General features: G+C 51.0%; 1 protein-coding gene across 2 annotated transcripts in view; it reads right to left on the bottom strand.

Moving 5' to 3' along the window:
* The window catches only part of GNA12 (G protein subunit alpha 12), a 111,039-nt gene extending 107,219 nt beyond the window's left edge, over positions 1 to 3,820 (bottom strand). The window contains exon 1 of one of the 2 annotated variants that reach the window (XM_086691904.1): positions 3,398 to 3,820. In XM_086691904.1, the coding sequence (XP_086548030.1) occupies positions 3,398 to 3,709 (312 nt within the window). In that variant the 5' untranslated portion in view covers positions 3,710 to 3,820. The remainder of the gene's footprint in view (positions 1 to 3,397) is intronic. The other variant, XM_086691903.1, reaches the window with a different exon arrangement.
* Positions 3,821 to 18,958: the final 15,138 nt, after the last annotated feature.

Below are 18,958 nucleotides of genomic sequence, written 5' to 3' on the forward strand. Positions count from 1 at the left end.
AATTCAAAGGAAGGACAGTCTTTTCACCAGATGGTGTTGGAACAATTAAGCACTCAAAGCAAAAACACAACAAAAAACAAAAAACTTCCATCCAAAACTCACACATTTTCATGGGATAATTAACTCAAAATGGATCAGGGACTCAAATGTAGAATGTAAAACTAACAAACTTTCACGGGAAAAAAATGGATTGGGATCTGGAGCTGGGCAAAGAGTTCATAGCTTTGATACCCAAAGTGTTACCTATAAAGGGAAAAACTGATAAGCTTGCTTCATCAGAAAAAGTTCTGCTCTGTGAAAGCCCTTGTTAAGAGGATGAAAAGCAAAGCTACAGACGGGGAGGAAACAGTTGCAAACCATAAAACGTGGCAAACGACCAGTATCTAGAATGTATAAAAAAACTCTCCAAGCATTCACTAGCAATAAACCACAATAAATAACAAACCATAAAAACAAGCAACCTCTAGAAATAGAAAATAGGTAAAAAAAAACACCAAGAGGCACCGCACCAAAGAGGATATAGGGGCGGCAAATAAACACATGAAAAGATGTTCTGCACCGTGAGCTATTAGGGAAAGGAAAATTAAGACAGCGAGGAGACAGCTCTTGCCCACCTATCAGGATGGCTGACACAGCAAAAGGACATCAGATGCCGGCGAGGATACGGAGAACCCGGGTCACTCAGACACCGCCGGTGGGAGTGTGAAAGGGTACAGGCACTCCAAAAAGTTTGCCGTTTCTTTATCACGTTAACCACACCATTGCCACACGACCGAGCAACTGGGCTCCCGGGCACTTACCCCAGGCACGTGAAGATGTGTGCACGAACGTGTACGTGAACGTGCAGAGCACATTTCCCCACACCAGGTGGAGAACTGGAAGCCAGAGGCCTTCGACAGGTGAACGGTCACGTGGTGGCCTGTGGTGAATCCACACCGCGGATCCTACCCGGCAAACGGAAGGCGCAAACTATTTCTAACACACACAACTTGGGTGATTCTCCAGGTGGAATGATAAAAAGAGGTCATGTTCTGCATGGCTCCGTTGGTACAATATTCTCGAATGAATAAAACTTGTAGAATTGGAGAAATGATCAGTTCTTGCCAGGGTCAGGGAGGGGCAGGAGGGAGCGGCCAGGAAAGGCGACCTAAGGGATCCTTGACGGTGACGGGAATATTCTGTATCTTGACTTGCGTGGCGTCGGTATCCTGGTCGTGACGCTGCATCACATTTTGCAAGATGTTATCACAGAAGGTAACAGGATAGAGGGTACGTGGGCCCTCCATATTATTTCTTACAACAGGATGGGACTCCACAATTATCCCCAAAATTAAAGTTAAAAAAATAAAAATCTTTTCCCAGCTCTGCCACCTGCTATGTAGGTAGCCGACCTTGAACAGACTTTGAACTCCCTATCCTCAGTGTTCTCACGGCTAAATGGGACAATACCTCCCGAAACCTGAGAAAAACTAAATGTCACTTACGAAGGATGTGGCAACGCGCACGGCACACAGTACTTCAACAACAGCCTGTGAACGCTGAATCTGTGCGTAGACACAAAAAGCATTCTAAATCGTACCATTCAAACGCCCACGACTGCAGCCGCTGCAGAGCAATTAATTTGAAAGGTCTCCTCCTAAAGTGATCAGTCAAAACATGGTGTGGGGTCGGGAGCGGGGGGGAAGAATTTGTGGTTTTAAACTGAAAAAAGAATGCCTAACTAGCCACTGAACTAGTCACAGACAAAGTGAGTTTAAAAGGGACTTACGGTGAGTTAAAAGCTGGGAAGGAAAAGAAGAGACCGGCTAACAAACCTAGTATTTCTGTTGATAAGGAAGTCAGTGGAGGTTAACGTTTGCGTGCACTGGGAGAAGGTTAGGAATGAGTTTCCTAAAACGCACTCAACACACTCATTTAAGACTCTACGTTGCTCAACATTTTCTCTACCTCCCGAGTTAAAAGTGCGAGAAAGTCAGTCAAACCCTTGTGCTTCTTTCTACACCTGCCTGGCGTGGAGGTTCGGAAAAGCAGCCGAACCGCAATCTGGCTCTGAGACAGAGGAAGGCAATGAAATGCACTTTACCCCAGAAGACGAGGGGAATTTTAAACACACAGTGTATCCCCGGGAATCACACTGGGCTCCTGGCCTTTAACGTTGGTGAAGACTGCCCAGAGCAGACCCACAGAGGCTTTTGAAAGAGGTGAAAAGGAAGGAGTGTTTTGTCATTCAAATGATTCTCTTCCCGTCATTCCCCTCAAGATCCTAAAAGAGCTTTTTCTACCAAAATGAGAGATTTTCATAACAAATACAGAAAGCGGGGATACCAGGCCGAGCCTGGAGGCTTAGACGCAGGGTTTCGGCTTCCAGGGGGTGGACTCACTTACCCCCGGGGCCTGGAACTTCTTCCTCGTGGGTGAAGTGAGAGGCACCGGATGGGTTTCTACAGCCCTCTGCTACATTTCAAGTCCCTGGGGGCACCGTAAACTCTCGTCTCCAGACAGCCGTCTGGTATGACAAACTCTCCTCTGCTTGAGACATACCTGCTTTCCCCACAATGAGCCTGGGAAGGAGTAGGTGAGAGGGCAGTGAGAGGGGGTAGCGAGACAGTAAAAACAAGCACATGAAAAATCATAAGCCGCCCAAACGACTGTAAGGGCAGGAGAGAATCTACGTTGGGCTGCTCCCGGTCCGTTTTCTCCAGATTTCCTTTCCGGGGAGCCCTTCAGCACAGACTCCCAGCAGAGAGAGACCAGAATCCAGACTTGGCCAACTCCACGGACCGCGGTGGTTTCTAAAGCGAGGCCTTCTCTTTCAGCGACAAACGCTAAGCCCCTTCCTAACGAAGTTCTCCGCGGTCTGGGGTTGACTTCCAGCCCCAGGGCAGGCGTGTGGGTGACCCGAGCGCTGAGGCTGGGGGAGGGGGCGTGGGTACGCGCACTTCGCTCTACTCCCTGCACGTTGTGCAGGCGGCAAGTTCTCAGTTCCCAAGCGGAGCCGTGCGGCCGGCCTCCTCTCCGGTCTACACCGCTCTCCGGCACTTGCGGGGAGGGCAGGGCGAGGACGGCTCCCTGACCCCGGGAGGCCGGCTGTGGGAAGCGCGCAGAAGCCGTCCTGTAAGGGCGCGTCCCCGGCGCGGCGTCCAGGAGGTGCCCGCCCACCGTCCCCATCCCCCGAAGTTGGCCAGCTTTTCCGCGTCTCGGCCCCCGGCCCCCAACCCTCCCCCCCCCCCCCAGACGGGCAGGGGCGCTGGCCATTATCGCGCTGCGGCGCCGAAGGGGTGAGCATCCCCGGCCGGACACCCTCCCCCCCAAAGCCGGGGTCAAGCGGCCCGCACCTGGCCGCACCTGCGCGCACCTGGGCGCAGGTGCGCGGGCGGGGACGCCGAGGCGCGCGCACCTTGAGGATGTTGTCGAAGATGGTGTCGCGGAACTCGAGCAGCGCCTTCTGGTCGAACTCGCGGCCGTGGATGATGCGCATCTGCTTGAGGAAGGTGGACTTGCCGCTCTCGCCCGCGCCCAGCAGCAGGATCTTGACGAGGCGCCGCACGGCGCGCCGCTCGCGGGCCAGCCCCGCGTCGATGTCCCGGCTGCGCCGCCGCGCCTCGCGCTCCGCGTCGCGGGCCCCGCTGCCGCCCGCCCTGCGCTCGCGGGCCCCGCCGGCCTCGGCCGGCAGCAGGCAGCGGCTGAGGGTCCGCACCACGCCGGACATGGCCGCTCAGGCCATGGACCCCGCCGCGGGCGAGGCGAGCCCCGCGCGGCAGCCGGCCGCTCCCTCAGGCCGCGTCCGTCCGCCGCCGCCGCCGCCGCCCCGAGGCCCGCTCTCGCCCGCCGCTCGGCCCCGGCGGAGGGGCGGGGCGGCGCGGCCGGGGCCCGGCGATTGGGCCGGCCGCCGTCCATCCGGACGAACGCGCCCTCCGATTGGGCCGTGTGGCGCCGGGAGGCGGCCGTCCCTCTGGCCCTCGGGGCGGGGTCGGCGCCGAAAGAGGCGGGATCTTTGGGGTGGGGGCTCTTCTCATTGGGCATCTGGGATGAGGTTCTTTCTTTCAGAATGAAAGGGAGGCGGGGCCGCCGGGGAGGAGGGGCGGCCGTCCGCCATGACCAATTATAATTGCTCTGGGGTCACGTCAATCACGGGGAACAGGCTTGGGATTGGGAGATCGACGAAACGGGGCGGGACCAGAAGTGCCAGGTGTACAGAAAGATTCTCCCTGAGTTCCCAGATTGGGTCAACCTGTGAGACCAGGCGTCTCGTTAAGTGGACTTAACGTTGCCCGAAAATGCAGATATAAGAGGTGCAGCTGCTCGTCTTATGTTTGCAGAGAAAGCTGTTCCTAAACCATTTTCCTTCCAGAAACACGCAGGGGGGGAGGGACGCACACACAGTTTTAAACAAATGCACCCTCTGAGAGTGCCATGGCCTCTGGGCGTCTGTCTTCCGTAAAAGTTAGCTAATCATCCAAACTAGAAGCCCCCCGAAAAAGTCTTACGTAGCACAGTAACTGGGAGTGGGGTCTGCAGTTGCTGGGTCTGAGTTCGAATCTTTCCTCAATCCCTTACTACTTGCACAGCCTTTTAGGCAGCTCCCCCACCCCCCCAGCCACATACCCCGTTTTTAGCTTCAGTCTCTGCAAAATGGGGCGACGATAGCAACCACCTCACGGTTATGAAGATACGAATAGAGAACATGGACTTGAGAAACACTTACCATGCTGCCAAGACCCCAGTAGGTTCTTGCTAAGAGTTAGCTGATCTTATTAGAGATTCTTACCAGTCCCAGGTTGAAGTGTGGTCAGGATCCCTGGAAGGAGTTCAGGTATCTCTTAATCTCCAGGTGACCGGCCAGATTGGGGAACCATTGCCCGTTAAAAGATAAACTGGGGCATATTACAATTTTTAAGAATTTGCAGTATTTTAGCAAAAATTGATTCAAATCAGGACGAGCCAAACCAGAAGCGGTTAACGCTCCCCACAGTGGAGCCAGGGAAAAGACTTATAGAGAAAGTGCCTGGAGGAAAGAAAGGAAATTGATTGGCTGTAGCTTGAAGGCAGGTTGGCTGTTTGTGACTGGTTGTGTTGACCGTTCCGATTTTGTAACCTTGAGGCTTCGATTTTGGCTTGCTTTCCTAAGCCACCACCACCGCATTAAAGCCACTTCAGTCTAATGGCCTCCTTTTTAAATTAATTTAGCAAGTCTTAAAGATCATCCTGTCCAAACTGCCCTTCTCATCAGGTGTATAAAATAAAAACCAGCTTGCAAACGACTGACAAGGTTCCACACAAGGGCCACCCAGAGCTGGGCTCTCTTTCACTGTGTCACCATCTCTGATTAGAGAGCGGTGAGTGATAGAATAAGCGATTTGCGAACGTTATGTCATCTGGTTGTACCGATAACGTTAGAACACCTATGAGAACGCCGGGCACTGGGGAGGTTTGGAGAGGAAGTTGGAGACGGAAAAGATACATTCTTTGTGTCAAGAAACTTGCCCGTAAGTTAGGGAGCCAGGCTGCTCAAGTCCCCGAGCACAGGGAACGCTAAGGGAATCCCTAGTTTCTGCCACAGAACCAGGGTCTTCAAGGATCTAAACTCCCCAGGGACCTTGAGTGCTGATGGATATGCGGCATGTCATTTATTGAGGCGTGAATTTGTATCACTTATGAGTCAACACACCATCTAGTACTCTGTCATCCTTCACAAATGATGGAGAAAGTCTTGTTTCTTTGTAAAAATGCCCTTCCACAGAAAGACGCACACTAGTGTTATAACAGAAGTAGAAAGTCGGAGGCCTCAGAAAGCAATGTGTCTGAAAAAGAAAATAGGAATTTTGAACAATTAAACAGGAAAATGTAGAATTCAGCAGTGGACCAGAGTGAGCTCTTCATTCAGTTAAGAGAGACTGTGAAAAGGTGATTCACAAAACACTTTGAGCAAGTGCTCCAGACAACATTTACAAACAAATTTATATCTTTCTAAATAACTTTACGTCTGGGGCACCTGAGTGGCTCAGTCGGTTAAGTGTCCAACTTTGACTCAGGTCATAACCTTGTGGTTCGTGAGTTTGAGCCCCGCGTCCGGCTCTGCACTGAGAGTATGGTGCCTGCTTCAGATTCTGTGTCTCCCTCTCTCTCTGTCCCTCCCCTGCTCACACTCTGTCTGTCTGTCTGTCTCTCTCTCTCAAAAAGAAATAAACATTAAAAATTTTTAAAAATAAATAACTTTATGTCTGTGTTGATGCAATTATTAGATAGTGTCCAGTTTGGGGTTTCGACAAGGTTTCTGGACATATCCTTTAGATTTGTCATAGGGTTCACGTGCTTGAAGTAAACAAGCTGATCTGTGTGCTTAAGAATAATCTCTTAATTATCCCCTACATATGTATGACATGTTATGGTTTTTGAAGTGCTTCCACATACACGGCCTTCTCATTTGTCGTGTGAACACTGCTGGGAGGGAGGCAAGGCAGAGACGATTGTGATCCCTGGATCCCAGGGAGTTAATGTCGCGTGTCAGGGGAAGCACAGTAATTTACAGAAGCCGGGCTAGAAACCTGGCCCAGTATATTCCCCATGCACAATATGAAATGGATGAAAGCTGGACTCTACCACCTACTAGCTGTGTGACCTTGATCAACTCACTTAACCTCTCTGAGACTTTCCTTATCTGTAATATCAGGAAAAAATAGGGCTCTGATAAATGTTAAACAAGTTAACACACATAAGGCCCCAATATACAGTGGGCATTCGGTAATTTCTAACATTATTGTTATTATCATGGAGCTTTGGGAATCAAGTACTACAAATTTAGAAGAATAATACTGGCGTGATGATGAATAATCCATAAGGACAAGGTACTGTACGATATTACAATGCAAAACCTTAAATATAGGTACAGCCTTAGAGATGAAATAACATATAGCTCCCAAAGAGAATAAGCAAGGCCCCAATTTGTGAACAGATGGCCACCACGTGTTTAAAAATTGGTAGAGGGGTGGGAGAGGTGGCCTGAATGCCCCTCCTAACTCATGTTCAATTCCACCTCCTGAGCTCAGGGGCAGCCGGGAGGGAGGGTCCAATGGCAGGGCCTGGAATGCATATGTGGAGTGGTGAGCTCTTCTGGAACCTCTAGAAGAGAGAATAGCCACAGGACTCATTCTCCAGCCCGGTGGGAGTGAGGGGCTCAGCAGCTCCAAGGCCTGGGATAAGGTCCAGAACTCTGTGGTTCCCAAAAGGAATAAAGTCCTCTCGGGTCCCAAGAATGCAGTCCCCTGTGCGGGCTTCTGTAGCCTGGGGAGAATGCGGGATAAATGCATGGGCAAGGGGGCGGGGAGATGGCCCGTGTCTGAGAATGGGGGCTTGCCAACAACTAGAACGGCTGAAACATGGCAGCTTCCTGTCTGTGCTCATCACAGGGACAACGGTTTGCCTGTTACCTCATCTTTCATCACTACAAAAGAGACCCAAAGAGCTTTCCTTGAAAGCCAAAGAGCTCTGAGTAGGAAGAAGAAAGTCTGAAGAGGCTGAAAAGGATCCAGGTACCGGAGAGAAGAAACAGAACATCGCAATTAATGGTAAATAGATGAAAACTTTACATCACCACCACCATCACCGCCACCACCATCATCACCATCATCACCATCATCATCCCATCTTAGGAGAACTGTTCATGGTATAAAACGGCATTGCACAATATCAACAAATGATTATGGTAACCATTGAGAACTTTTGAAAACAAGACAAGGGAACTGGAAGATAAAACGAAAGAAGTATCTTAAAAGTCAGAGGAAAAGTACAAAGAGACGAAAATCACAAGAGGAAGAATGGGAGACTTAGCTGGGAGTGCTAAGATTCTGGAAGGACAGGGAAAACATATGGAAGAGAGAAGTAATCGAAGAGATTTCTTTTTCTGACAGTATGGTAGACCGACCCTTCGCAGCAACAGTTAAAAATGCCTTATTAACTAGTCAAAACCGTTTTTTAAATGTTTATTTCTTTATTTTGAGAGAGAGAAGAGGGGGAGGGAGGGACAGAGGGGGAGGGAGAGAATCCCAAGCAGGCTGCATGTTTAGCGTGGAGCCCAACATGGGACTCGATCTCGTGACTGTGAGATCATAACCTGAGCTGAAACCAAGAGGTGGATGCTTAACCGACTGAGCCACCCAGGTGCCCTCAAAACTTTTTTTTTTTTTTTGAGTCACTGAGCTGAGTATGAAACCTCAGGGGCCAAAATCAAAGTGGAAACAAAAATTCAGAGTTAAGCTGATTAGTGGTGAAGCCACCAGCTTCCCTAACAACATCTGCTGTGTTGGATGTTGTGGAGGAGACGTTCGATTTTCCTCATGGAGCAGACGTTCGATTTTCCTGGCCACAGGAGTTGAAGCTGAAAGATTATTAAAGGTAGAGAGTCTGATAGAGGACACTTGCATAAACCTTGCACCAAAAAGGACTATACACTCAGCGAAAGAGCTGGTAAGTCAACAGTATGGACGTCAATCATTTATCAACAGGTTAAGTTCCGAGGGAACTGAGCGTACATTTTTTTCAACCACCCATGAACACGCAAGAAGATAAGGCATCATGAGTGAAAGTCAGCCCAAGCCACAGATAGCAGAATCACACTAAAAAATGTGGGATATTGGCCTCGTCAAATGCAGATCACAGAGTAAATATTCTTAATATAGAATTTTAAGCTGACGAACGACACGAAATACTTAGCTTGAGAAATGAAATCTAGACTGAGAGGCACCATAGTGACCTTGCAGGACATCACAGACAAAGAGAGGATCTTAAAGGCAGCCAGAGGAAAAACTGTAATAGCTACTGTTTATAGGATACTTACCACACTGACACTATTCTGAGCACTTTGCCTACACTAACCTGTGTCATCTGCAAAGCAACCACAGAAACTGAGAGCTGATACCTGAAGGACAAAAGAGGAAGCTAGATTGGAATTAATATCTTAAAAGCATCGAGGAGATATAACCATTAACTTAAAACGGTAAACCCAGTAAAAATACAGCTCAAGAAAATGGAGGATATGGGGGCATTTCAAACAAAGAAAAATAGATGGTTACCTTAATTATGGGCTGAATTGTGCCTCCTCCTCCGAAATTCATATGTTGTACTCTTAACCCCCAGGACCTCAGAATGTGACTCTATTGGGGCATAAGATTTTTAAAAGGTAATTAAGTTACAAGGTCATTAGGTTGGGCTGTGACCCCATGACTGGTGTCCTCATGGGAAAAGGAAATTTGAGGGGGGCCTGGGTGGCTCAGTTGGTTAAACATCCGACTCTTGATTTCAGGTCAGGTCATGATCTCACAGTTTGTGGGATTGAGCCCCACGTTGGGCTCTGCGGGGAGCCTCCTTGGGATTCTCTCTCTCTCTCTCTCTCTCTCTCTCTCTCTCTGCCCCTCCCCCACTCATGCTCGCTCTCCAAGTAAATAGACATTCATTAAAAAAAAAACAGAGGGGCGCCTGGGTGGCTCAGTCGGTTAAACGGCTGACTTCAGCTCAGGTCATGATCTCGCAGTTTGTGAGTTCGAGCCCCACGTCGGGCTCCGTGCTGACAGCTCAGAGCCTGGAGCCTGCTTGGGATTCCGTATCTCCCTCTCTCTCTGTCCCTCTCCTGCTCGTGTTCTGTCTCTGTCTTTGTCTCAAAAAAAAAAAAAAGAAAGACTGGATGCGCAAAAAAGAAGGAAAAAGAATCTCAAAAGGGAGGTCTGCCATAAAAAAGAAGGAGTGGACAGTTTCTGAAGATACAGGTCACTCTTATCATTGACTATATTAAATAACAATAATAATTTTAACTTGTGGAGTTAAGGGAAAAAAATAGGACGAAAATACCGGATACCAAAGGCACATATACAGGGAGGGGATGATCACAAAGTTCTAAGATCTTTCAAAGCTGGAGAGGAGAATAAACACTTTGATTAATGTTAAACTTTGTCAAGTTAAATATTCACGCTAAAATTTTTAGTGTAAACACAAAAAGAAAGAGAAGTGGGCTGTACAAATTCCACACTCGCAGAGGGGAAACATGGAATGAGGAAGCAAAAATCAACCAAGACGAAAGAATGTGAGGAACGAAGGAAGGAGAAACACAGGAACGGAAGCAGGACAAACGGGCCAGAATAAGGTGTCAATACATCCGAATATACGACTCATCAAAATAAATGTAAACAGGCTAGAATAGTTCAAAGACTATCAGACTGGATAAAATAAAAACAAAGTCCAGCTTGTTTTTAGCCTAAAGGACGTGCCTGACGACCCAGAAAAGATCAAAGTAAAAAAGTGAAGAAAGATTTACCAGGCAAATACCCCATGAAAGAAGTCTGGCAAATCTATGCTAATTTTTTTTAAACATTTATTTATTATTGAGAGACAGAGAGACACGGAGCGTGAGCAGGGGAGGGGGAGAGAGAGGGGAAGACACAGAATCCGAAGCAGGCTCCAGGCTCCGAGCTGTCAGCACGGAGCCCGACGCGGGGCCTGAACTCACAAACTGCGAGATCATGACCTGAGCCGAAGTCAGTGGCCTAAACGACTGAGCCACCCAGGCGCCCCGGGCAAATCGATGTTAATAGGAAACAGAGTGGATTTTAAGCGTAAAAGCATTGCTAGTGATGAAGAGTCATTTCATACAATAAAAGGTTTAATTCGCTGGTAAGGTGTAACAATTCTAAACTTGTATGCACCCAATAACAGCCTCAAACCTTTAAAGGAAAAGAATGGACACAACCTCAAGGAGAAAGGGAGGAATCCCTCCAAAGGGAGGGGCGGGGCTGGGGATTAAACACACCTCTGCTAGTAACGAACAGTTCAAGAAATCGAAAAACATGGTTGTGGGAGCCTGTTCCACCGGTAGCCCCCAAAAGAATCACTTCTCTTTACACGAATCCGGATCGGACGTGGAGCATGCTTTGATAAATAGAGTGTGGCAGAGGTGATATTCTGCCAGTTTCAGGGTTGAGCCCTAAGGAAGCCCGAGAGCCTCTGTTTCTATGTGCTCAGAGCCCTGTGCTGCCTTGAGGAGCCGGCTGCCGTGCTGAGAGACTGGGGGAAAAGGTGAAGACGCCAGCGCTATTTGCAAAAAGCTGCCCGAGTGTCCCAGCCGAGCCACATGCTCAAGACAACCCGGGGCCACCCCGGGCCGCGGGAAGGACCGGCAGAACTGCTGGGCTGAGTCCGGGTTGCAGAGTCACGACCACAGGGCATGTGCTAAGCCGCTAAGATCTGGAGTGACTTGCTACGCACCCATCAATAACTTAAGCGACAATGAACGGGTTTGACCTACTACAGATGGGTTGAATGGTGAGCCCAATAATTACAGAATACAAATACTGTTCAAATGCAAGGAACGTTTTCGAAATTGACCACAAAAAAGAAGGCAAGTTTCAACACATTTTGAAGGCCTGGTGTCTTGCGGGCCTCATTCTCTGGCCATGTTAAACTTGATATTACTTTTTTTAGATGTGTCAAGTTCAATTTGGTATTATTACCGTGAAGCTGTCTTCCGAACAGTCCAAAGCTTTAGAAATTAAACATAGTCCTTCTAAGTAAACAGTCTAGCTCGTTTAACTTGTTGCTTACGGCACCAAGTAAGCAAGGCCGTGGGGTTGTGTGTTACTTACTGCTTCCTCACCTCGCGCATGCCTACTTCTACGACCGTCATGCGGCGATAAGGCCTCATTTGGAGCGTGGCTCTGGGGCCCGCCTGTCTGCGACCCGATCCTGGCTCTATCCTCTACTGGCTGTGTGGCCTTGGGCAGACTTCCTAGTCTCACCGTGCCCCTCTTTTCCTCACCGGTAAAGTGGGAACCATCACGGCACTACAGTTCTGCAACGAAGTTGAAATGACCGCAGATTAGGTGAGATATTAAAGCCCTAAGAAGAAAGACCTTCAGGAAGTAAGATCTCTGAAGGTTAATTATTATTACTATTATTCCATTCATGGTCTATGCAATGACACTGACACCCTCTTACCCCAAATCACATACTGAGGAAGTGGCAAAGCTGGAATTTCATCCCTGTCTTTCTGCCTCCCTATCCTCCCTTTCCGGCATCAAGTGTCTCCCCCTTCATGGGACTAGGAATAGGGCCCTCATTCCTTCCTCCTCCTGCCCCCCACAAACCCAACCACTCTGGAGAGTTTAGCAACTCTGGCTCCTATTTTGGGGAAAGATTGCTCCCGCCTCAGGGCCTTGCCTCCAGTTACTTCCTCAGCCCCCCAAACCGTCCCACCCTCAATTCTCTCTCAGGTGCTCACCCTTCCAGACAAAGCTCAAACTTCACCTTCTTGGGAAGCCCTCCCTGAACCCAAACTTGCCCTGCACACCCCACCAAACTAGGCCCGGTTCCCATGATCTGCTCTCCTAGCACCCCACGCTTCCACTCAGAGAGTTTATCATATTTAAATTACTTGTATCATTACATGTTGAATGTCTCTCCAGCTGAATCTATGAGTCAGGGTCTGTCTATACAGGGCTGGAGCCCTGCACCTGCACATAGTAGGAATTCAATCACTGCTTGTTGGGTAGATGGGTGGAAGGAAGGAAAGAAGGAAGGAAGGAAGCAAGGGAGGAAGGATGGGTGGGTGGAATGTGGTGGATGGATGGATGGGTGTAAGAATGGATGGATGGGTGGATGGGTGAACGGATGGATGGGCGTATGAATGGATAGATGATGTATGAATGGATAGATGGATGGATGGGTGTATGAATGGATACATGAGTGGATGGATGGGTAGATGAATGGATGGATGGGTGGATGAACAGATGGATGGATGGATGGATGGATGGATGGATGGGTGAATGGATGGATGGGTGGATGAAAAGATAGATGGATGGATGGGTGTAAGAATGGATGGATGGGTGGATGGGTGAATGGATGGATGGGTGGATGAAAAGATAGATGGATGGATGGGTGTAAGAATGGATGGATGGGTGGATGGGTGAATGGATGGATGGGCGTATGAATGGATAGATGATGTATGAACGGATAGATGGATGGATGGGTGTATGAATGGATACATGAGTGGATGGATGGGTAGATGAATGGATGGATGGGTGGACGGATGGATGGGTGGATGAATGGATGGATGGGTGTATGAATGGATGGGTGGATGGATGGATGGATGGATGGATGGATGGATGGATGGATGGGTGTATGAGTGGATGGATGGGTGGATGAATAGATAGATGGATGGATGGGTGGATGAATGGATACATGAGTGGATGGATGGGTAGATGAATGGATGGATGGGTGGACGGATGGATGGGTGGATGAATGGATGGATGGGTGGATGAATGGATGGATGGGTGGATGAATGGATGGATGGGTGGATGAATGGATGGATGGGTGTATGAATGGATGGATGGATGGATGGATGGATGGATGGATGAATGGATGGATGGGTGGATGGATGGATGGGTGTATGAGTGGATGGATGGGTGGATGAATAGATAGATGGATGGATGGGTGGATGAATGGATACATGAGTGGATGGATGGGTAGATGAATGCATGGATGGATGGATGGATGGATGGGTCCATGGATGGGTGGATGGATGGGTGGATGGATGGGTTGATGGATGGGTTGATGGATGGGTGGATGGATGGCTGTATGAATGGATGGATGGGTGGATGGATTGGCAGATGAATGGATGGATGGATAGATGGCTGGATGGATGAATGGCATTCACAGTCTCCAGGGGCCTTGAGGACATCACAGAAAACCCTTTCTTTAGGATAGGCTTAGTCACTTCTCTTGGAAGTAGACAAGAAGATTTTTCACGATGCTGCCTGCCACAGTTTGGAAGAGAGAGTTGTCTCGCTGACTGATTATTTCACCCAGAGTCAGCATTTTTTTTTAAATACTATTATTTTTTAATGTTTTTATTTATTTTTGAGAGAGAAAGAGAGACAGAGTGCAAGCGGTTGAGGCACAGAGAGAGAGAGAGAGGGAGACACAGGGCCTGACACAGGGTTCGAATTCATGAACCATGAGATCATGTCCTGAACTGAAGTCAGATGCTTAACTGACTGAGCCACCCAGGTGCCCCCAGAGTCAGCATGTTTTTGGCAAAGAGTTAGCCGTGGAACCCAGGCCTCAAGTGGTGAGGCCCTTCCCTCCTTGAACCCAGGTTCGACTTACTTGACCTCAAGCGTCAGACAGAGGACATTTACGGGAGCCAAGAGTCAGCCATTCTGAGAATCAGGTAAGCAGTGCGGACAGAGGAGTGACTGTCTGCCTCAGGTGCTCACCCAAGTTCAATATCACAGGCTGGTACGTGCTATTTCATCTTTGGTAGCATCATACACGGAGACTTGCACATCGCCTCTGAAGATCAGGCTAGGATCTGGGGGTGCCCCTGGGGGATGCCCAAGAAACGGCGAGGAACTTCACAGGAGCTGCCCAAATGCACGATGCAGCAGAAGGACCCACATTCCTTACCCTTGGTTTAGCCTCACGAAATTCCCCTAAACCCAGGATTGATTTATTTCTGACTCTCGTCTCAAGTCCACTAAAGGCTGTGGGGAAGATCTCCTTTATGTCCACTGCTTCCAGGACCCAGGCTGAGCTGGCGGCCACCAGCGTGAAGCCTGCTGGTCACCAAGCACAAGAAAAGAGTGGACGCTGGAGGGTTTTGCACCAACGATGAAATGCACAGCCTGAAAGTAACATGTCGGCTGCACACAAGCTTATTGGCCAGGATTTGGAATGGTTAGTTTGAGGTGTCAGTTTGGTGAGGCCATCTGTACTCAGCGATTTAATCACACACGGATCCAGGTGGTGCTGTGAAGGTGTTCTGTCCATGTGGTTAACATGTACCATCAGTCGACTTTAAGTAAAGGTTACCCTCGTTCATGTGGGTGGGCCTCAAGCAAACAGTTGAAAGGCATTAAGAACAAAAACTGAGGTTTCTCAGAGAAGAAGGAATTCTGACTCCCAGGTGTAGCAGGGAATCCTGCCTGGGTCTCCAGCCTGCCGGCCTGCTCCACAAAGTTCTGATTTACCAGCCCCACAACGGACTTGATCTCAGGTCATGATCTCACAGTCTGTGAGTTTGAGCCCCGCGTCGGGTTCTGTGCTGACAGTATGGAGCCTGCCTGGAATTCTCTCTCTCTCCCTCTCTCTGCCCCTTCCCCAACTTGCTCTCTCTCTCAAAGTAAATAAATAAGCTTCAAAAAATAAATCTCTTGATGTATATAAATGTAAGCCTCTTGATCTGTTACTACAGCATATACACGATTATTATATATAATATATGCACCACATGTAACATTGTGTGTATATGACCTCCTGTTGGCTGGAGTTCTCTGGGAAAGCCCCAAACTGACGCAAAGCTAGCTGTGTCAGCCCTAACAAAGGGACCGGGAAGTACAGTCTTGCCAAGGACCGAAGACACCCAAACCTTCGGCTAGTAGTAATAGCCGCTGTAGAGTTACTGCAAAGGTGAGAGATACAATACGGAAAACACTTGGGGTGCAAAGTGCATCGTGGGTGCACTGGGTGCAAGCGCTCTGCTGCTTGCCAGCTGTGCTGACTCTTGGACCAGTTACGTATCTCTCTGTGCCTCAGTTTACTAATCTATACAATAGAGATGAAAAATAATCAAGCCTGAAGGGTTGCGAAAGTTAGGTGCCTGAACGGATGGAAGGAATTTAGTCCGGCGCATGGAAATTTACTTCATTCCCGTTGCGGGGTATCTCCCTCCTTTGCACTTGGCCTTCTCGAGAAGTCCCACTGAAGCCGTCTGGAAATTCTGCCTAACTTACCGCAGATTGCTGTGCCCTCTGGGACCGCCTTCCTGATCCTCCCCCCACCTTCCGCAGACAGGCGAGGGCAGGGTCCCGGGGTGGCCCTCTCCTGCTCGCGGGGTCGTCTGCGCATCTGCACAGGCCAAGGCTCTCAGAGCACAGAGGCATAATGGGTGGGGGGCTCAGAGCCTGCTTCCTGGGTTAGGAGAAGGTCAGGGGAGCTGCCTGGGCTCAGAGACACCCAGAAGGTGTGTATGGGGAGCAGTGGGTTCCATTCGCTAGCTGTGACTTTGGGAAGCCCGGAGCCGTCCTAGGACTGACTACGTAATTTGCAGGGCCCAGTGCAAAATGAAAACGAGGGGGTCCCTTGTTCAAAAGGTGCTAGGAATTTCCTGATCTGCCGCGAGCATGGGCACAGAGGCTGCGGGAGTAGGGATGGGAGCGTAGGAGTGGGGCGCATCCAGGGCCAGGACCCTCCCGGGGAGCGCTCTGGAGCAGGAACCCCAGGCGGAGAGGACACGCCGTCCCCTTGTGGCGCAGGCTTGGGCGCCAGCCTGCTCCGGGCCCTGGGGAGACACGTAGCTGTTTATGGTCGCTCTGGCCCATGTCGGGAATGCACAGGAAATGGCTTGGTTTTCCCCACTAGTGATTCACTCCCTCAGCCCTGCTCTTTCCGTTCTCCGCTTCCTGCCCGTTGCTAGGGCTCGGACAGACTCTGTCCTTTCGCCGGCACTTTGGGGCCATAAAAAGGCCGGTTTGGTTGAATCTAAAGCTTCCACCTCAAGTCCAATTTCACGCCCGTGTCGTCCCCTCCGCCCGGCCCTGAGAGCCCCAGGGGGGAGGCGGGGAGGGGGAACCAGCTGCCTCTCCCTCCTTCCTCTTCCTCCCTCTCTGCTTAGCCCAAGCCGTGGAGGGAGAGGCGGGGAGGCAGGAGGAGGGAACCAATCCAGCTGTCTTTCTTAGCTTGACCCTGACCGCCCCCCGACTGCCGCCGCCCCAAGTCCTGATTTCTTCTGCGCCCCCCCCCCTCACTGTCTCCTGCTTATCTGGCTGGCGGTGGAGGGATGGGGAGAAGGTGGGGGTGCCTTTGGCTGCTTCTTCGGCCCTGAGAAGACATCTTCCCCTTTCGCTGCTGGCCGGGGGCAGCTTCTAGCTTGGAGCCCCAGACCACAATTCCGGGGCAGCGGGAAAAGCTTCTCTTCGTAGGACACGACAGAGACACTCAGAGCTTTGGCGGGGAAGCCAGACAACATGCAGCTGGTCTCTGGCCTGGGCACGCTAATGTCGCAGCAACCGCGGCTCAGACGAACATACCGCGTTCCCTCTGTGCCGGGAGCTGCGCTGAGCGCTTTACTGCCATTAAAGCATTAAATTGTCACAACTAGGAGGTACATGCTATCTTAAGTCCCATTTTTCACTGACGAGGAAACCGAGGCTAAGAAAGGTGAGGAGCCATGCCCATGGCCACGAAACCCTGCCGTGGCAGAGTCAGGCCTGGAGACAATCTCTTCCCGACTCCGTGTCCGGCGTTCATAGTCTCTCTACTCTCTGACCTTGTGGAAGGGGCCACACGAGGTGCGTAAATACTATGGTGGGGTGGGGGGTGGGGGGCTGATCCTCCCGGGTGGAAAGGACACCTGAGCCGGAGGGAACGGCGTGTACAAAGGCTCTGAGGCCTGGAGGTACAGCAGTTAAGGGCTTGCGGGAGCTCCGTGAGGTCGGGGGCCCGGGGCCTGTGTCAAGGTGAGGGCTGAGACATGAGGCCGAGGTGAGGTCCCCCAAAGGCCCTGAGAAACATTCTGGGCTCTGTTCCTGAACTCTGAGAATTCTCACAGCGGCAGACTCCTCATGAGATTATCTCATCACTTCCACGCTTGTTCTGTGCCTCCCCGGTTAGGGTGTAGGCTCCGTGAAGCCAGGCACGTGACCATTTTGTTCATCTCTACATCCCTAATAGCTGGCATGCAGTGGGCACTCAATACATGCTTGGGGGACTAAATGCCTGAGCTCCACCTGACTGGGAGCTGCGGCCGCCCCGTTTCCAAGGCCCCTGGAATCCTGGGAACACGACTAGAAACTCCCACCTGCAACCACCAGGTGGCGCTCACGCCACACAAGGAAACCCAGAGAAGGTTCGGCTGAACGGAGGGCGCGGAGGGGTGGGTGAAGGGGAGATCTCATCTGGGAGCCGCAAATGAGTTCTCCAGGCAGCCATTTGTTCTCATTAGCGCCTGGATTCCCTTCTCCAGAACCAGACAGGGGTGACGAGCGTCGCGGGCCCAGGGCTCATGCCCCCCCCCACCTCCCCAGCTCTGGGCAGCTGTAGGTGGGAAAGGGGGTCGCTGGGCCCAGACGTGGGATGCCGGTGACCGCCGCTCCCATCCAGCCAGCAGCCCTACCGCTGCCCACTGCCCCTGCCCGCCGGCCTCCGTTTTGTCGGCTCGGGGCAGCAAGGCCATTCATCAGCCGCACACCGCGCCCCCTCCCAGGCTGCCAGCTCCTATCTGGGCGCTCAGCTGGCCCAGGGCAGCAAAGCCAGCCTCCTGGCACAGATCCAAGTGTTTCGTCCTGTTCCCTTAGCCAGGGTCTCAATTCAAGGTGGGTGCTTTCAGGCCTCGGGGGCAGTCCACGCCTGCCTTCAGCCCAGAAACTTCCGGGGCCACCCTGGGAAGGAAGTGGTCACACTACGCCGGGGGGGGGGGGGGGGGGGGCTTGAGGAGGGGGGCGATGCATTTCTGACTCCATGGACTCAGGTGAAACGAAACCAGAACAGGGGTTTTCTGGAACTCAACCCGATTGCTATTTTGAGCCTCTACTCTGGCTCAGGGCAGAAAATGTCATCTTGGCCAATTCCAGATAAACTTGGTTATTTAACCTCAGAGCTCAGAGTGTCCCTTTGCCCCTCTTCTGGCCTAGCGTGGCGGTTATGTTCTAGGGGGTTGTACAGACTTCTGGCATCGGAGGGGGGGTACTGGTCATCGGCTGTGCCTGATGTCACAGTCCCCTGGAGGGACACTGTCAGTCTCATCCCCCTGCTCCAGTTATCCCGAGCTGTCCAGACCACAGAGAGTGTCCTCCTTGGAACCCCGCTCACCGTCCCTCCCAACTTCCAGGACCTTTGTCCTCCCTGCCCCTCTGTCAGCCGCTCCCCTGTTAGCAGACGTGCCCTCCACTTACCACGTTCCCCTGGATTCTGTGTGTCC

This window comes from Puma concolor, chromosome E3 (genome assembly GCF_028749965.1).
Source record: "Puma concolor isolate L17-30 chromosome E3, mPumCon1.1.hap2, whole genome shotgun sequence".
NCBI classification, from domain to species: Eukaryota; Metazoa; Chordata; class Mammalia; order Carnivora; family Felidae; genus Puma; species Puma concolor.